The 17,413-nt window shown below is 61.2% G+C and overlaps 1 protein-coding gene across 2 annotated transcripts; it reads right to left on the reverse strand.

Annotated features, from left to right (window-relative positions):
• Positions 1-2,387: 2,387 nt before the first annotated feature.
• MEX3D (mex-3 RNA binding family member D) lies at positions 2,388-14,115 on the reverse strand. 2 transcript variants are annotated; one of them, XM_036399614.2, is made up of 2 exons: positions 13,631-14,115; positions 2,388-3,734 (listed from the first exon to the last, which is right to left on the reverse strand). In XM_036399614.2, exons 1-2 carry the CDS (start codon positions 14,088-14,090, stop codon positions 2,482-2,484), a joined length of 1,713 nt encoding a protein of 570 aa, XP_036255507.2. In that variant the 5' UTR covers positions 14,091-14,115; the 3' UTR covers positions 2,388-2,481. The 2 variants fall into 2 exon arrangements, with proteins under 2 accessions (XP_036255507.2, XP_036255506.1); XM_036399613.2 differs by lacking the exon at positions 13,631-14,115 and adding an exon at positions 11,190-12,602.
• Positions 14,116-17,413: the final 3,298 nt, after the last annotated feature.

Raw genomic sequence — 17,413 nt, forward strand, 5'->3', positions numbered from 1 at the left:
GGGGGTGCTGGGGCTGGACCCCCCCAGGCCCCTCCCAGCTCGGGCACCTCGGTACCCCTGATTCGGGACACCCCAAGGTCCCCATAGGAGGCACCCCAAGAGCTCACTCGGGGTGTTCAAAGAAGCCTCACCAGGCATCCCCAGCTCGGGACACCCCAAACTCTGTCCCTCCCACCTGGGACACCCCAGGATCCCCTCGAGGCCACCAAAGACCTCTCCTGTTTGGGATCCCCCAAATCTGTCCCCACTGAAGGGCACCCAGGTCCCTCCAGGGGTGCAGGGCACCCCAAGGCCTCCAGAGTCTCCCCTCATGGCAGGGACTCCAGCTCACCCTGGCCCTGCTGGGGCTCCAGCACCTCTGGGTGTCCCACTGCCCCTGGGTGCCACTGTCTGTGCCCACTGCCCCTGGGTGCCACTCTCCAGGGTGTCACTGTGTGCAGATCCGTGGGTTTGCCGCGGCCTCTGTGTCCCCTCAGCCCTGGGTGCTGCTGGCCTCAGGTCCCTGCTGTCCCCACACGGGGCCTGAGGGGCCTGGCCAGCCCTGCAGGGCCAGAGTGAAACCCTGGTGCCACACGGAGGGTGGGTACAGCTGGGACAGTGACAATGAGGTGGCCAAGTGAGTGAGGGATAACGAGCACGGAGAAAGGTTTGGGTTGGGAGGGACCTCAGAGCCCATCCAGTGCCACCCCTGCCATGGCAGGGACACCTCCCACTGTCCCAGGCTGCTCCCAGCCCTGTCCAGCCTGGCCTTGGGCACTGCCAGGGATGCAGGGGCAGCCCCAGCTGCTCTGGGCACCCTGTGCCAGGGCCTGCCCACCCTGCCAGGGAACAATTCCTGATTGCCAAGATCCCATCCAGCCCTGCCCTCTGGCACTGGGAGCCATTGCCTGGCTCCTGTCCCTGCAGGCCTTGTCCCCAGTCCCTCTGCAGCTCTCCTGGAGCCCCTTCAGGCCCTGCCAGGGGCTCTGGAGTGTCCCTGGAGCCTTCTCTTGTCCAGGTGAGCAGCCCCAGCTGTGCCAGGCTGGCTCCAGAGCAGAGGGGCTCCAGCCCTTGCAGCATCTCCGTGCCTCCTCTGGCCTGGCTCCAGCAGCTCCACGTCCTCCTGCTGCTGGTGCCCAGGGCTGGGGCAGCTCTGCAGGTGGGGTCTCACCTGAGCACAGGGGCACAGGGGCAGAATCCCCCCCTCCCCTGCTGCCCACGGATGGATTTTGGGATTGGGAGCAGGAATATCTGTGAGGATAAGGAGAAGGCCAGCGCCAGAGCAGGATCACCCAGCCTGGGCAGGGACAAACCCACCTGTGGGAGGCAGCAAATGTCCCCACTGCTCCTGCCCCCAGGCTGGCACCTTCTCCCTGGGCGCAAGGAAATGGGAACAGGTACCAAGAGGCTCCAGGCAGGGAGACACTGGATAGCACAAGGATTCATATATAGTAAAAAGTCTTTATTAAGAAGGCTTTGAAGTCAAAAAATAAAACTCTTGATACAATTTTCATAACCGTCAAGTCAGCTCAGCAAATATATAATCAGTACTTTAGCCATGTAAGGTTAAAGGTCCATTATTTTCTTTTTAAAATAAAATATATTTTAGTTTTTAAAATTTATTCAATAAAGTACATATTTTCCTATAAATTCCCTACATATACATAAAGAGGTAAAAAATAAAAAAATAAAACAAAACCAAAGAAACCTAAAAAAAAAAAAAAGAAAAAAGAAAAGCCCCAAAAAAGCCGCCAAACTAACCCCAAAATAAAATGGAGATAGAAATCTGTCTGGTTTTTGTGACATGGTGTGTTAACTGTGCCCCCTCCATTCCACAGCTTTCTGACCTCACATCACACATTTCTGGGCAGTTTTCACATTGGCAAAATACAAGATAGACCTGCATTACAAAAAAAAAAAAAAAAAAAAAATATATTTATAGAACCACTGAGAATCATCCAAAAAAAAAAAAAAACCTACATACAAAAGAACCACAAAAAAATTATTATAATAATAATAGAATGATTTTAAAAAAATAAAAGACAACCCTTGCGTGTCCTAAAATAAAAAGTGCAACCGGACCTTTTCTTTCTGGTTATTTCAGTTTGCAAACGGAATACTGGTATTTGGGAAGGACTGGTGGAGAACAGCCGGGCTCCCTCCCCAGCCCCACAGCCAGGTGAAGAGTTAAAGCTATTCTGTAAACATCGGAGTTTCCTCCTCGCGGAATTCACGCCCCTCTTTCCTCATCCTCATCATCCTCATCTTCTTCTTCTTCTTCTTCTTCGGCCCCTTGGCCCCCACCCTCCCGACCCCCCTCTCGGCCTCCCCCCGCCCCGCCATGCCCGCCGTGCCCTCTGCGCCTCCGGCCGCCGCCTCTCCCCCCTCCCACCCCTGCGCCCATCGCATCTGGTATTAAATAAAAAGCTCGATTTCAACAGTAGAAAGTCCTTAAAACGCCGTGGTGTTGGGGTGGAGGGGGGTCCCGGGCGAGCCCCCGCGCTAGGAGAAGATGTGGATGGCTTGGGTGGCGGGCACGTGGCACGCGGGGCACTGCGGCTGCGCCCGGCCGCAGATGCGCAGGGCGCACTCCATGCAGAACAGGTTGTGGCCGCAGGGCACCAGCGCGGCCATCACCTCGCTCTCCAGGCACACCATGCACTCCCGCGAGCTCTTGCGGTGCCCGTCCGAGCTGCTCGAGTCGGTGGGCGAGCCCGAGGCGGCCGAGATGCTGCCGGGCAGCGAGGAGGAGGAGGAGTAGCCGGTGCTGTTGGAGAAGGAGGAGAGCGAGCCCTGCGCGGGCAGCCAGGCCAGGGCGCCGGCGGGGTCGCTGGGGATGCGCCGCGCCGAGGGGTGCTCCAGCCCCGCCGCCCCGCTCTCGGGCAGCGTGGGCGAGTGGCGCGGCGTGGCCGGGCCGCTGTTGCGTCTCTGCGAGCTGTTGATGGAGGAGCAGCTGCTGAAGGCCTGCAGGGGGTTGCCCGAGCGCTCGAAGGGCGACCAGATGGTGGTGGTGGGCGTGGTGAGGTCGAGGGCCAAGAAGTCGAAGCCGAAGTCGCACTCGTCGGAGCCCAGCGGGGCCGGGGGCTCGCTGAAGGTGCTGTAGGGGCTGGTGGGGCTGGCGGCCGCCACGCGCCCGCTGTAGAAGGACTCGGTGGAGCCGCTGCCCAGGGAGCTCAGGCTGTCGTTGCGCAGCGCGGCCGGGGGGCGCTGGGCTGGGTGCGGGGCCTTGGCCCACGGGGCGGCCGCGCCGCCCTGCAGCTCCAGGCAGACGTCGGTGCCGTTGGAGTGGAAGTCGTTGTCGGCGTTGACGTCGATGAAGGAGCCTGTCCTCATGGTGATGTGCGCCTCGATCTCCTCGCGCGCCCGGTCCACGTTCTCGGGCATGCCCGTCACCTCGAACACGGGCTCCTTGTCCCGGCTGGGCGTCACGATGTACGTGTGCGTCTGCTGCTGGATGCGCTTGATGGTGGCGCCCTTGGGTCCCACCACCAGCCCCACCACGCGGTAGGGGACCCTCACCTGGATGGTGGTCTGGCCAGGCAGGTTGGGGGGTCCCTGCAAGGCCCCCGTCAGCCCGTTGACTTTGTTGCGCGTGGCCCGGATCATGGAGAAGTGCTCGGCGGCCGAGAGGATCTCGCGCTTGGCCATCTCCACGTCCTCCTTCCTGCCGGTGACGATGAACACGGGCTCCTCGCCCCTGACCGGTGTCTTGATGTACGTGTTGGTCTTGGCACGCAGGGCTTTGATTTTGCAGCCTGCAGGGTGAGGAGAAGGGGGAAAAATGACACATCAATGCTGGGGCTCACAGTGACCCTCTGCTCACCCAGGGTGGGGACACAATGGACCAGCAGGAACCAGCAGGAACCAGCAGGAACCAGCAAGAACCAGCAGGAACCAGGAGGAACCAGCAGGAACCAGCAAGAACCAGCAGGAACCAGCAGGAACCAGCAAGAACCAGAAGGAACCAGCAGGAACCAGAAGGAACCAGCAGGCCCCTCTGGCTCTGCACCTGCAGCATGGACACCCTTGGAGATAGGGGTCCCTCCCGCCACCAAGGCAGATGGGGGCTCATGGCTCAGTGCTGGGGGGCTGCTCTGGCTTCTCCCAGCTCCTGGCACTGTTCTGACCCTCAGGGGTTGGGGATCAGCTGGATGCAGCCTGCAGCCCTGCTCCAGAGGGCTGGGACAGGCGTGGGCAGAGGTGCCAGGGCAGGCAACCATGGGGCACCATCAGGGCCACTGAGCAGGTGAGAAGCTGCATTCACTCCAGAGGTGTTTAAGGAGGTACAAAGAGAATAAAGATGTCAAGATGGAAAGAAAAGGCTGTTTGGATCCTGCAGGTCCACTGACACCTCTGGGCCAGCAGTTGAACCTGAGGAACAGCCCTGGATGCACTCCTGGAGGGACAGGGGAGCTGGACCCTGCCCAGGTGGGGGACACAGCCACCCCCTCCCCTCCCTGTCCCATGGGAGGGATCCCCCATGCCTGGGCTGGGGCAGGGGTGCTCCCAGGGCTCTCCCTGTTCTGGAAAGTCCTGCTTCCCCTGCAGGAGGAACGTGATTCAGCAGGCAGAGCTGCCCACGGCTGCCTGTGGGATTGCGAGATGGGGCTGCAGCTCTGCCTTGGCCCCGTGCAGCGCTGGGCACAGCCCTGGCCATGGCCCTGTCCCGGCCCAGCCGGGCTCTGGCCGTGGGTCCTGGCAGCATCGTCCAGCCAAAGGCTCCTGCCCTCCCCTGGGGCTGCAGAAGGCTCCAGTTCTCCTCCAGGGCCCCTCTGCTCTGCCCCACTGAGCTGCAGTCTGTGGCTGCCAGCCCAGCCCCACTCCCTGCACCTCCAGCCCTAATTGCATCCACTCTCAATTAAGTCCTTGCGAACCAGGCACAGCTTAACCAAGGTGAGCTCAGTGACCACTGCCACACAGCAGTGAGGGACCCCTCTGTCCCCTGCCAGCCCTGAGCTTTGCAGGGCACCCAGCACAAAGCTGGGATGGAGGAGTCTCCCCTGGAGCCCTGGGTGGGTCCCTGGCCATGGCAGAGGCTGCTGCAGATCCCTGTGGATGAACAGCTCGGCTCCTCCGGGCACAGCCAGGCAGCTGCAAGGGCCTGGCTGGCTCAGGGCACTCCTTCCTTCCCCTCCTCCTCTTCCCAGACGCTCCCTGAGGAAGGGCAGGGCTGCTCTTCCAGCTGTGAGGCTGGAGAAGGAAAGGCCTGGAAGGCTGAAGGGCCTCAGCACATGAAAGATGCAGAGCTGCTGGAGAGAGGCCAGAGATGCTGCAAGGGCTGGAGCCCCTCTGCTCTGGAGCCAGCCTGGCACAGCTGGGGGGGCTCACCTGGACAAGAGAAGGCTCCAGGGACACCCCAGAGCCCCTGGCAGGGCCTGAAGGGGCTCCAGGAGAGCTGCAGAGGGACTGGGGACAAGGCCTGCAGGGACAGGAGCCAGGCAATGGCTCCCAGTGCCAGAGGGCAGGGCTGGATGGGATCTTGGCAATCAGGAATTGTTCCCTGGCAGGGTGGGCAGTTGGGTTTCTGTAGCAGTGAGGTTACAGGGGTGGTTTCTGTGAGCCAGAAGCTCCCCCTGTCTCCACAGAGCCAACTCCAGCCACCTCCAGGATGGATGTGGCGCTGGCCAAGGCCCAACCCAGCAAAGATGGTAGGGACACCTTGGGATCATGGGTTTAAGACGGAAGAAAGGTCTTGAGCAGCTGTAATTGGGTGTAGAGCAGAGCAGGGTTAGAACCTGCTAGAAGCAGCTCTGCAGACACCCAGGGCAGGGCAGGAGGAGGGCCAGGAGCTGAGATGCCCCTGTGGCCTCCAGGGAAAACCATGGTGAAGGCCATGGAAGTCCTCGGGGGTGTAGATGCACCTGCAGCCCCAGGAGGAGCCCACAGGGAGCAGGGACAGGCTCAGGGAAGGCTGTGAGCCTGAGGGAGGCCTGAGCTGGAGCAGGGTCCTGGCAGGGACTGCAGACCCCTGGAGAGAGGAGCCCACGCTGGAGCAGCTCTGCTGGAAGCACTTGGGACCCTGAGGGGACCCAGCTGGGACAGGGTGGAGACCTGGGAGGGACCTGTGTCCCCTGGGGGGGACCTGTGTCCCTGTGTCCCCTGCGAGGGACCCCACACTGGGGCAGGGCTCCAACTCCTCTCCCTGAGCAGCAGCAGGAACAATCTGGGATGAAGTGACTGTGATCCCCATTCCCACCTCCCTGCACTGCTGGAGGGCAGAGGGAGAACCCAGGAAGGAGGGAGGGGGAAGGAGAAGGTATTTTAAAGATTTATTTTATTTCTCATGGTCCTGCTCTGATTTTGTTAATAATAAATTCAATTAGTACCCCCAAGCTGAGTCTGTTTTGCCCTTGTCCATATTGGCTGAGGGATCTCTCCCTGCCCTTATCTCAAGCCATGAACCCTTTGCTGTATTTTCTCTCCCCTGTCCACAGAGGATGGAGTGGGGGATGCAGTGATGGAGCAGCTTTGGGGGGTGCCCAGAACCAGCCAGAGTCAACCCAGTGCAGTGAAAGAGACTGCCCAGAGCAGCTGGGGCTGCCCCTGCATCCCTGGCAGTGCCCAAGGCCAGGCTGGACAGGGCTAGGAGCAGCTGGGACAGTGGGAGGTGTCCCTGCCATGGCAGGGGTGGCACTGGAGGAGCTTTAACATCCCCTCCAACCCAAACCATTCTGGGATTCTGTGACTGAGCCAGGGCTGGAATGGCAGCAGGAGTTGAGGCAGGTCTGTCCCAAGCAGGTGAATCAGCCCAGGCTCTCCAGCAGAGCAGAGGGGGAGCAGGAGCTGTGCTGCAATCCCAGCACTAAACCTTGGGGATGACAAGAAGTAAAAAACTGTCACAGTCAGTCAGTGGTGTCACACTGCCTGGTGTCACAGCCAGGCTCTCTGGCACCACCAAGCCCTGGCAGGTGGATTTATGGCTGGGCACACAGAGCAGCAATGGCCCAGGGACTGGGGCAGGGCAGAACCATCGAAGGTGACATTTACTGAAGCCATTGCAATGTGCCAGCTCCTACAGGGCTGTCCTGGGAGAGGCACCTGCAACTCCCACGTCCCCTCCCAGATTTATCCTGGTGCCTGCTGCAGGATCTGCCCCTGCTCCACTGCTGGGCAAAGCAGGACAAGCCCAGGGCAGAGGGAGGAGGCTCTGCTCTGCCTCCCACGGGCACCAGCCTCATGCCCAAGGTCCCAAATTCATCCTTTGCAGCATCACAGAACCATGGAATATCTCAGCTTGGAAAGGACCCTCAGGGATCATTGATCCCAGCCCCTGTCCCTGCACAGGCACCCCAAGAACCCCACCCTGAGCAGCCCTGGGAGCTCCTGGAGCTGTGGCAGCCTTGGCACCATTCCCTGGGGAGCCTGGGCAGTGCCCAGCCCCTTCCCTGAGTTCCATCCCAACCCTCAGCAAGTGGCAGCTCCAGAAGCTGCACTCAAACCCACTCAGGAGCCACATCCCACAGGGACACGGCCCAGTGAGGCTCCTCCTCACCCCACTGCATCCCACCAGCAGCACCAGAGGGACCCAAACCATGCCCTGGCAGCACCAAAGAGAGGAAGAGTTTGTCTGGCTGCTCCTGTGAGCTGTTCACAGGGACAAAGCCAGCAACCTTGGACAGAAATCAAAGGGTGCCTGGCTTGGCCAGTTCCACCCTCCTCAAACCAGCAGCACAGGAAAAATGCCCCCAGACCATAGCTGCTGGATGCTGCCAGGAGGGCACCAAACACAGCTGGGGGGGAAGCTGGGTGTCCCAGGGGAGGGGAGGGGAGCAGGTGGCAGGTCTGGGAGGGTGGGGGTGTGGGGTCACCCCTGGCTGCCCCAGAAGCACGGCAGGAAAGGCTGGGGAGAGAGGCACTGCCTGGGGCTGTGCTGGCACCAGCACCAGGAACTGCCTGAGAGCATCTCCAGCAGTGGGACACAGCAAGGGACCAATGTGTCCTGCCCTGTCCCCAGGCCCAAACTCCTCCTGAGACAACCCCTGGCTGCAGGGACTCCCCAAAGGTCCCAAAGCTGGAGCAGGCAGGATGGGCAGTGCCCAGGCTGCCTCCAGGGCAGTGTTTAACACTGGCACAGAGAGCCATGGCTCTGGGACAGCAGGGACAGGTGACACCAGCTCCCAGCAGGACAGCCCTGCCCTGCAGCACACCTGAACCCCTGAGGTGGCTGAGCCAGGGATGCTCCTGCTCAGGAGGGGGGGTGGCACCTCATGGCTGAGCCCCCAGAGCCAGATGGACTTGAACTGCAAACTGGGCTTCAACTGCAGCTGGGGAACCATGGAATGGGTTGGGCTGGAAAGGACCTCAGAGCTGATCTTGTTCCACCCCCTGCCATGGCAGGGACACCTCCCACTGTCCCGGACTGCTCCCAGCCCTGTCCAGCCTGGCCTGGGGCACTGCCAGGGATGCAGGGGCAGCCCCAGCTGCTCTGGGCACCCTGTGCCAGGGCCTGCCCACCCTGCCAGGGAACAATTCCTGATTGCCAAGATCCCATCCAGCCCTGCCCTCTGGCACTGGGAGCCATTGCCTGGCTCCTGTCCCTGCAGGCCTTGTCCCCAGTCCCTCTGCAGCTCTCCTGGAGCCCCTTCAGGCCCTGCCAGGGGCTCTGGGGTGTCCCTGGAGCCTTCTCTTGTCCAGGTGAGCAGCCCCAGCTGTGCCAGGCTGGCTCCAGAGCAGAGGGGCTCCAGCCCTTGCAGCATCTCCGTGCCTCCTCTGGCCTGGCTCCAGCAGCTCCACATCTTTCTTGTATTGGAATGATCTGGACCAGCCCAAGACATTTCAGATGAGCCTCTGCAAAGCTCCACCCCAGCACGCTGTGACTCCATCCTGGATGGCCACATCCCTGTGAAGCTGCTGCAGGACCAGGGCCATGCCCGAGGGGGCTGTGGAAAGGACCTGGAGCTCCCAGGCCAGGCAGTGGCAGAGCTCAGCCCAGAGCAGCAGGTGGCACCCACACATTGCCCTGGCCAAGGGCTGCACAGCAGAACCAAGTGCCAGACTGGGCTGCAAGTCTCCACCTAAGTGGCTTTAAAGATCCAAATAAAACCAGCCCAAAACCAGAGGACACAGGGGACAGACCCAGGGATGCTTCAGCCCCAGCAGCTGCAGCAGAAACACCACCACACTGTGAACACCAGAGCCTGGCTGAGGGTGGCTCAGCTGCTGTGAAACCTCTGAGTCCCTGAGGGCACAAACTCATCCTGACACCCAATGGCCACACTCAGCTGCCAGCAAACCCCAGCATTCCAGAGGTGTCCAAGTGTCATTGCAGAGGTGCCACCCCCCTCCAAGTGCCAGTCCCCTGTGCCACCACACCCAGCTGTGCCTGCAGGGACAGCCCCGATGGGGGTGAGCAGGACACTCCTCCCAAACTCTGCCTCAACTCCATGTCCTCCTCCTCTTTCACCCTCTCCCCATCCCACACAGCTCCCATTTCTCTCCACTCTGCAGAACTGCCCTGGCTGAAGCCATCCCAGCTGCCCTTGGATGGGACATTGGTAATTTCTGACAAGAAACAGAATCCAGGGAATTCTCCCCTGGGAAAACGTGGTGATGGAGGCAGGAAAGGCAGCAGCTCTCCCTGGACATCCTCACTTGGCATCACCACAGCAAACCTGGCTCTCTGTGAGAAGCCCCAGGCAGATCAGGGCTGAGAGCACGGCAAGAGCCCATGAGAAGCAGCACAGGGCTGGGAAGGGCCTCTCCATCCTCTGTCCTCCAGTGATGGATCCCACACAGCTCATCCACACCCTGACCCCAGCACAGCCCAGGCAGCCTCTGCTCCCACATCAGGATCCTCCTGCCATGAGGACAGGGCCACCTCATCCCCTTCCCGACCACATCTCTGTGTCACCAAGGTCTGTGCTGGCAGTGCCCAGCTCTGAGTGATAAAACCCAAAAAGCACCAGCAGAGCTTTTCTGGAGCAGCCTCTGATGGCACCAGGCAGGAGGATGGTGTCTGTCACAGGCTCAGGAACTCTCTGGTGCCTCACCCATGGCTCTTCCTCTTCCCCAGCTCTGCAGCATCTCCTGGCCTCTGATCCAGAGTTCTGGAGCTCCTGGTCCCCTTGGTCCCCAGTGGATGGCACAGGACAGGACAGGCGTGGAGGAGAAAAGGCTGCACCCCCAGCACAGCTCCTGTCCCCTTGCTGAGTGCTCCTTCCCAGCTCTGCACACAGCCACGAGCTCAGCCCTGCTGCAGGAAGCCAGCACATCACACCTTGGCTCCTTCTCCAGACACTGAGCAGAGGGGCAGGGAGGCTGCTGGGCTCCTCTCCTTGGGACACAGTGTGCAGCCAGTGCCAGCTCTCAGATGCACAGGCACATCCTTCAGCAGCCACATCCATCTGTGTGACCAAGCTCAGGGGCTCCCAGCTCTGCTGGGACCCAGCTGGAGGAGGCAGCCAGGGAGATGTGCCAGGTGCCTCCAGGGACAAGGCCCTGGCAGGAGACAACAGAGAGCAGCAGCCCAAACGAGAGAGGCTCTGAAATGAGAGGATTCCTTGCACCCCTGTGAGCCATGGCAGGGTTACAGGTGCCCAGGCTGGCCCAGAGGGGCCCATGGCCACCCTGGGCATCTCTCAGCACTGGTATGCCAGCCACACTCCAGCAGTGAGGAGAGGTGCCATGTGCCATCCTCCCCTGGATTTACCCTTCGAGCATTCCAGCATCTTCTATAAACATCAACTTTCCTTCTGTAGAGCTGTGACAGTCCCCAGGTGTCACAATGGGGAGAGGAGCTGTGGCTCCATCCCATGGCAGGCACCTGGTGTGGGAGGGCAGAGCAGCCACTGCTGGAAATGCCTCTCCAAAGCTGGCACAGCAGGAATCCAGAGCAGCACAGAGCCCAGGTGCCAGCCAGGGCAGGTCTAACCCTGCCCCGTGCTCCTGGTGACTCCAGTGATCCCCACAGCTCTCTCTGCTGGATGGCAAGAGGAGCCCACCTGCTCCAGTCGGTGCCACAGCACTTTTTGGAGATGATCCCTCCCACAGCAGGAGTCATGAGCAGGCTGGGAGGCGAAGGCACAGCCAGGGAATCCCACCCCAGCTATGTGGGCAGGGGGGAGAGGAGCCTCAGGTCCCAGCTGGAACAGGAGCCCCAGATCTTGGCTGGCAGATGCTGCTCTGTGGTGGCACCGATGCCAATCCAGACACAAACACTCCTCCAGCCCAGGGAAGAAAACACCAATTTGATTTAAAGAACAAAGATTTACCTGATGGGCTGCTGCTGCTGCTCCTTTGTGAAAGGGTTAAATTAGGGCATCTGAAGGAGAGAAACTGAAGAAGAGAAGTAGGAGAAGTTGTGTCCAAGTGCCTGTGTCCCATCTCAGCCTGCACAGGACAGGACATCCATGTGCTGGTCCTGGCTGCCAGGACCTCCCTGTCCCCACTTGCCACAGCAGCCAGGTCTGGGCAACGCAGGACAGGTCCCAAAGAGCCCCAAAGTGAGATCCTGAGCCTTGTCCCAACTCCAGCCCCTTCCAGGGCACCCAAAATGCACATCTTCATCCCTTCCCATGCTCCAGGCATGGCAGCACCACAAATTTCTGCTCCCTGGGTCACGACCAGGCTGGGCAGTGAGGGAAAGACAACAATGACAGGGACATGGTCCGGGTGACCCAACCCAGCCCTGCAGTGTCACCAGCAGGGCACATTTTGTCACCACAATGATGATGGTCCAGCCAAACACCCCAAGGCTCAGCTCTACAGCCAGACCTCACTGCCACAGGGCTCCCAAAACCGAGGGAGACTCGCAGGGGGGCCCTGGGAACCAGAAGGTCTGGAGGGGGAGCAGCACAGGGTGAGTGAGAAGGGCTCTGCTTCCTCCCTGAGGAATAAACTCGATATTGCTCAGGCTACACCTGAGCATCCCTGCTGTAATCCAGCTGCCAGTGGCACGGAGAGCAGCTGGAGCACAAAGCCACTGCTGCCAGCCCCGTGCCGCCCACTGCCCACCCACAGTGGGACCAAGGGTGCTGAGCGCCCCTCCTCAGCAAAAACCCAGTGCAAGGCCCCCAGACTGTGGGGTCCCGCAGCATCCCGGCAGGCCGAGAGCAGGAGAGGGGCAGGAAACACAAAGGGAAACCCCGGAGAGGGGAGAGGGCTGTTCCTGCCCAGGGGCTGGGGCTGCAGCAGGGAGCTCCAGCTCACAGCCGGCCCCAGGTCACCTCCAGCCTCCAGCCCCCCTCCTCAAGCCAGTATCATCATTTCTTCGGCAGTATTTTTTTCATAAGTTTCACAAGCCCGTGAAGCTTAGCGAGCACCCGAACTCCACCGAGGTGTTTGGGCAGGTATCTGTGTGTGCCTGTGTGTGCAGGTATCTGGCTGTGCCGCGAACTCCTCGGGGTGCTGGAGGGGCAGCACCGGGGTCTCACAGCATCGAAACACCCAGGACAAGGAAGGCACGGACCGGCAGCTCCTGGGCCAAAAGCGGCCATTCCCGGCAGCACCGGCGGGCTCCCAGCAGAGCCCAGCCCCGGCACAGCTTCTGTTCCACCAAATCCAGGTCTCATCCAGCCCGGGAGGAGGAGGAGGAGGAGGATCCCCGGGAGCAGGGCGCGGTGCCACGCTCCGCTCCCCGGCTCTGCCCCGGCTCTCTCCGGGCCCGGCGGGGTCCGGCAGCCCGGAGGGACCCCCGGCCGGGGCGGCGGGACCGCGGAGGGGGGCACGGAAAGTTGGGAGGCCGGGAAGCGGGGCCGGCTGGGAGGCAGCGCAGGCCAATGGGAAGCGCAGAGCATGATGTCACCGCGCTCATCACAGCATGGCTCTGGCTAACAAAGAGAACAATGAGCCTGCCCAGCTCCCCGCTTCCCCTCTGGAAAAAAAGCCCCCCGACCCCCGGCCCGCAGCCCCCCGGGCACGGAGCGCTGGGAGCCGCCGGGCGAGGGCAGGGCTGGGCTGCCAGACCCCACAAGGGCAAAACAGCCCGGAGGTCACGCTCCTCGCCAGGGGATTCCTGCCGGGATCCCTGCGGGCAGCAGCTCCCTTCCTTTTCCCTTTTTTTCCCTTAAATCTTCAGCCCTGGGTCTTTTCTTTTTGATTTTTCCAGGTGAAAGTTTGGTTTATTCGGTACGTCCTGGAGACAAAGCCCACTCCAGGGCACACCCACCCGGCGGGGGCTGGGGCGTCCCTTTGTGACAGGTGGGTGCGAGGGGCTCCAGGGCCGCCTGCGGAGCTCCGGCCACCGCAAACGAGCGGGTTAATGACCATTTATATCGGATTTATCAGCAGGATTTGTAAACGAAGTCTGAGATAAGGGGCACCGTTTACACGCCGGGTCTGAGATACGGAGCTGGAGGGGAGGGGGTAGAGGCACAACTACAATGAAAGCAAAGCTCTCGCCTCGCTCCGTGTCCTGGCAGCTCCCACGGCCTCGCGTGGCTCCCGGGAACTTTCCGTGGGCGGCCGGCGTTATCCCAGCAGGGCCGATGGAGTTTAATTTCCAGTTTAATTGCCATTTCCAGGCAGTTCGCTGGGACCGGCGCGGAGCGCGGCTCCCGGGACCCGCGGCCGACTTTCGGGGCCGCGGCTCTGTCGCCGTTAAGTTTCCGCCTCCGCAGGGAGACAAAGCCCCGAGACTGCCCCAAATCGCGGCGGGCGGCGCGAGGGAGGGAGGAGGGTGCCCGTGTCCCGCCGTGTCCCCACGCCGCGTTACCTTGCCGGCCCACGATCTCGGCGACGTGCTCGGAGCTGGGCACGGGCACGCACTCGGTCATGTTCACGCTCTTCTTCCTGCTCGCCGGCGGCTCGGGCAGCAGCGCGGGCGGCCCCAGCGGCGGGGCCAGGCTGCCGAAGGCGCCCGCGGCCGGGGCGGGGGCCGGCACCGGGGAGCCGCCGCCGCCGCGCTCCCGCTCCCTTAGGCCGCCCGGCCCCGCGCCCCCCGCCGGCTCCTCCGCGCCCTCCAGCCCGAGCAGCGAGAGCTGGTCCAGGGCGAACCTCAGCGCGGCGGCTTCGCCCTGCGCCGGCGGCCCCGGCGGCCCCTCCCGCTCCCGGCCGGGCTCGGGCTCCGGCGGCGGGTCCTGCCCGGCGGGCGGCGGCGGGCTGAGCAGGGTGAGGCAGCGCGGCGGGCCGCGGGCCGGCTGCCCGGGCTCGGGCTGGTACATGGAGCCGGGCATGGCGCGGAGCGGGCGCGGAGCGCAGCGGGCCGGGGCCGGGGCGGTGCCGCTGCCCGGGGCCGCCGCCGCCGCCTCCCTGCGCCCCCCGCCCCGCCCGGCGATGGGCCCGCCCGCGCCCGCCGCGCGCATGCGCGAAACGGCCCCGCCCTCCGGCCCGGGGCCCTCCCCGCCGGGGCCACGCCCACCGGGCCACGCCCTTCTGTGCCCCGCCCACCCTGGAGCCGCGACCCGGGCGAGGGTCCGGGAATTTGGGGGGGATCCCGGAATTTGGGGGGTTCCGAGCAGCCCGGAGAGTCCGAGAGTTCGGGGGGGCTCCGAGCGTGGGGGGAAGGGGACCCTGAGCACCCCAGGGGAGGGGAGCGGTCCAAGCATGGCTGGGGCGTTCTGAGCACCCCAGGGGAGCTCCGAACATCCCGGGAAGGATGTGAGAGTGCCCGAAGGGGTCTCCTAAAATTGCAGGAGGTACTGAGCATCCCAGAGACACCCCAGCATCGCAGATGGTTCCGAGCATCCCGGGAGCGTCCGGGCATCCGAAGGGGACCCCGACGATCACGGAGGGCGGGTGTCGATCATCCCGAGGGGTTCGAGCAGCCCCGGGGTCACGAACATTCCCGGCGCACGGCACCGCCGCCCTCCCCCATCCGCAGCTCAGACTCCGCTGTTCCCATCGCGGAGCGGGGCTCGGTGCCTGAAAAGCGCCGCCGACACCGAGGGAGGCGGGAGGCACCGGGCGGGGACAGCCCGGCAGTGCCACCGCTGCGAGAGCACCGAGCGGGGCGGTGGGAACCGCCCGGCACCGCACGGAGCGGAGCGGCGGCAGCACCCCCGGTACCGGGCAGCCGCAGCTCCTCCCGGTACCGGGCAGCCGCTCCCCCTGCCCCTCCCAGCACTCGGGACAGAGCCGTGGCACAGCCCCGCACCAGGACCGCTGGGTTCCCAGGACCGCTGGGTTCCTCCTTCTCGTCGAGTCACTAAACTTAGGAAAACATCAAATCTGTCTTTCCCCCTGGATCTTCAGCTTCTGTTTCACGGGGTTATTCTGCAGGGTCCCAGAGCACTCCGGCGTGGAAGGGACTGCCCGGTTCCAAGCCCCGGTTCTGCTGCTCACTCTCAGCAGCATCGCCAGGTTCTGCCTGACAGAGCCACGAACCCCTCAGCAGCCTGGAGACCCCGAGCCCAGGGATCCCCATCACCCTCCCCACCAGGTCACCACAGCAGGTCCTTGCTGCCATGGGTGTCTCCCCATGGGTCACTGCCAAGCAGCTGCCTCCAAACCCTTTGTCCCTGCTGGGCCGGGGCTTTACAGGGCCCTTCCACAGCCAGGACTTGAGAAAACCTTCCCTGAGCATGCTGGCCCAGCACACTCCTTCCCTGGAAAAACAGAGACCAATTCCCAGCTCCCCCAAGACCCCACGTGCCCAGACATTCCCACTCCACACTCAAGTTTCATTTTCTCCATTTACACAGAATTGTCTTTCCCAATCACTGTCTTTGGGATTAATTCAACCGTTTGGCTTGGGATTGCTTTTAATTGCAGGAGCCATCAGTGTCTGGGCTAGAAACCCCCCCTTCAATCCACCCACTCTGTTCCCATTTCAGATCCCAGGAAACATTAACTCTTGCTTCTCCATGGCCACAAAACAAGCCACATGGGCTGGCTCTGTGCTTCAAAGCTGGTGACTCTTCTATGGACAAAATTACACATTCTGATACTTTGAAAAGGACACCTGAAACTTCTGTGGGATCTTTCCAGCAAGGTAACAGCCACCAGGAACTGCCTCCTTAATTCTTTCCCCTCCTCTCACCTGACAACTAACTCATCATCTTCCAGATGCTAAAAAGTTCAATGAAAACAGTTAACAAGCTGCTTCCCCTCCTGCTTTGTCTCTTCTTCCTCTCCTCCTGCTTTCTCTCCAGAGGACTCAGCTGTGAACTGCCACCAGCACTTTTCTTCTGTGGCTCTTGCAGAGAAAGGTGAATAACTTCTGTTTTCCCCCCAGAAAGCTCAATTTCATGAAGATGTCTCCATATCCATCCCAATTCCTGAGCTTACACAGATCCAACAGCATCAGCACAGCTCTGGGAATCCTCCCACTCCAGACCTGCCTTCTCCATGCCATGAGGTGTTCAGAGAGCTGGCAGGCACCAGGATTATTGCACGGGATGCTTGAATATCCCAGCTTGGAAGGGACCCACAGGAAACCCTGTCCCTGCACAGGCACCCCAAGAACCCCACCCTGAGCAGCCCTGGGAGCTCCTGGAGCTCTGGCAGCCTTGGCACCATTCCCTGGGGAGCCTGGGCAGTGCCCAGCAGCCTCGGGGGGAAGAACCTTGCCCTGAGCTCCATGCCAAGGCCTGGCACATGCCAAGCTCCATGCCAGTTCTGGCACGAGGGTTTGCACGTATCGAGAGAAGCTTCTCCTCCAGGGACAGACACAGGAAATCCAAATCTGAGCTTGAGACATCTCCCCCTCCACTCCTTCACCTCCCAAAATATTTAATACAGTAAGTAGAAACAACTAAAAATAGTGGGGTTTCCATAACTTGAGACAGAAGGGTACAACACCTCCTGGCTGAGCTCCTTTTGCTCCCAGGTAATGGAGGAAACTCAGGCATGACCAACACTGCCTCTGGTAACTCCACCAGGCAGCCTTGAGCAAGCCAAGAGTGCTGCACAGGGCCCTGAGCAGCTCCTCAGGGATGTCCTTGCTGCAGTTCCAACACCAAACACACTCCTGGCCACCACATCAGCAGCTCTGAAGCCACTGAGAAGTCCCTTTCAAAACCCCCTCAGGAGCTGCACTCCCAACGCTGCCATTTCTGTCTCTGCTCTCTCAGTCCTTTTGGGAAATTTCTACATCAACTCCAACAACACCCAGGGAAGCTGCCAGTTGTTATTTTAAGCACTTTGGCAAACCTGGTTTGTAGATGTTGTGCCTCTGATCTGTTCCATTTTCAGCAGAACTAGCTCACACTTTCTTCTGAGAGTCTGACTTCCACACATGACACCAAGCAGCCTTTGGGGTTTTTTTAACCTGAGCAATTAGCAGTTCTTAAAGAGACTTGTGTCTCCCATTAACAGAGGAAATGAGTCTACAAAGCAGGGAAGTTGTGCAGCACAACTCTGTTTCTTTACCAGAACATGACCATGCAGAAGAACCAACTTCACTGAACACAAGAGGAAAGAGAAGGCACTTGCTGCTTCCAAGCCCATCTGTCCAGGTGCTTCCCCATCTCCCAGCAGAACTCATTCCCAGATGTTTGTGGCACCTGTAACAATTTGGTGTCTGACCATTAAAGCTGTGGCTGCCCCTGCATCCCTG

The sequence above is a fragment of the Molothrus ater genome, chromosome 26 (genome assembly GCF_012460135.2).
Source record: "Molothrus ater isolate BHLD 08-10-18 breed brown headed cowbird chromosome 26, BPBGC_Mater_1.1, whole genome shotgun sequence".
Taxonomy (NCBI): Eukaryota; Metazoa; Chordata; class Aves; order Passeriformes; family Icteridae; genus Molothrus; species Molothrus ater.

Excerpts from the sequence above, each read along its gene's own strand:
- MEX3D (XM_036399614.2), bottom strand. The coding sequence starts at position 14,090 with ATGCCCGGCTCCATGTACCAGCCCGAGCCCGGGCAGCCGGCCCGCGGC. Across the intron at positions 3,735-13,630 it reads CGAGATCGTGGGCCGGCAAG|GCTGCAAAATCAAAGCCCTG; the intron begins GTAACGCGGCGT and ends CTCACCCTGCAG.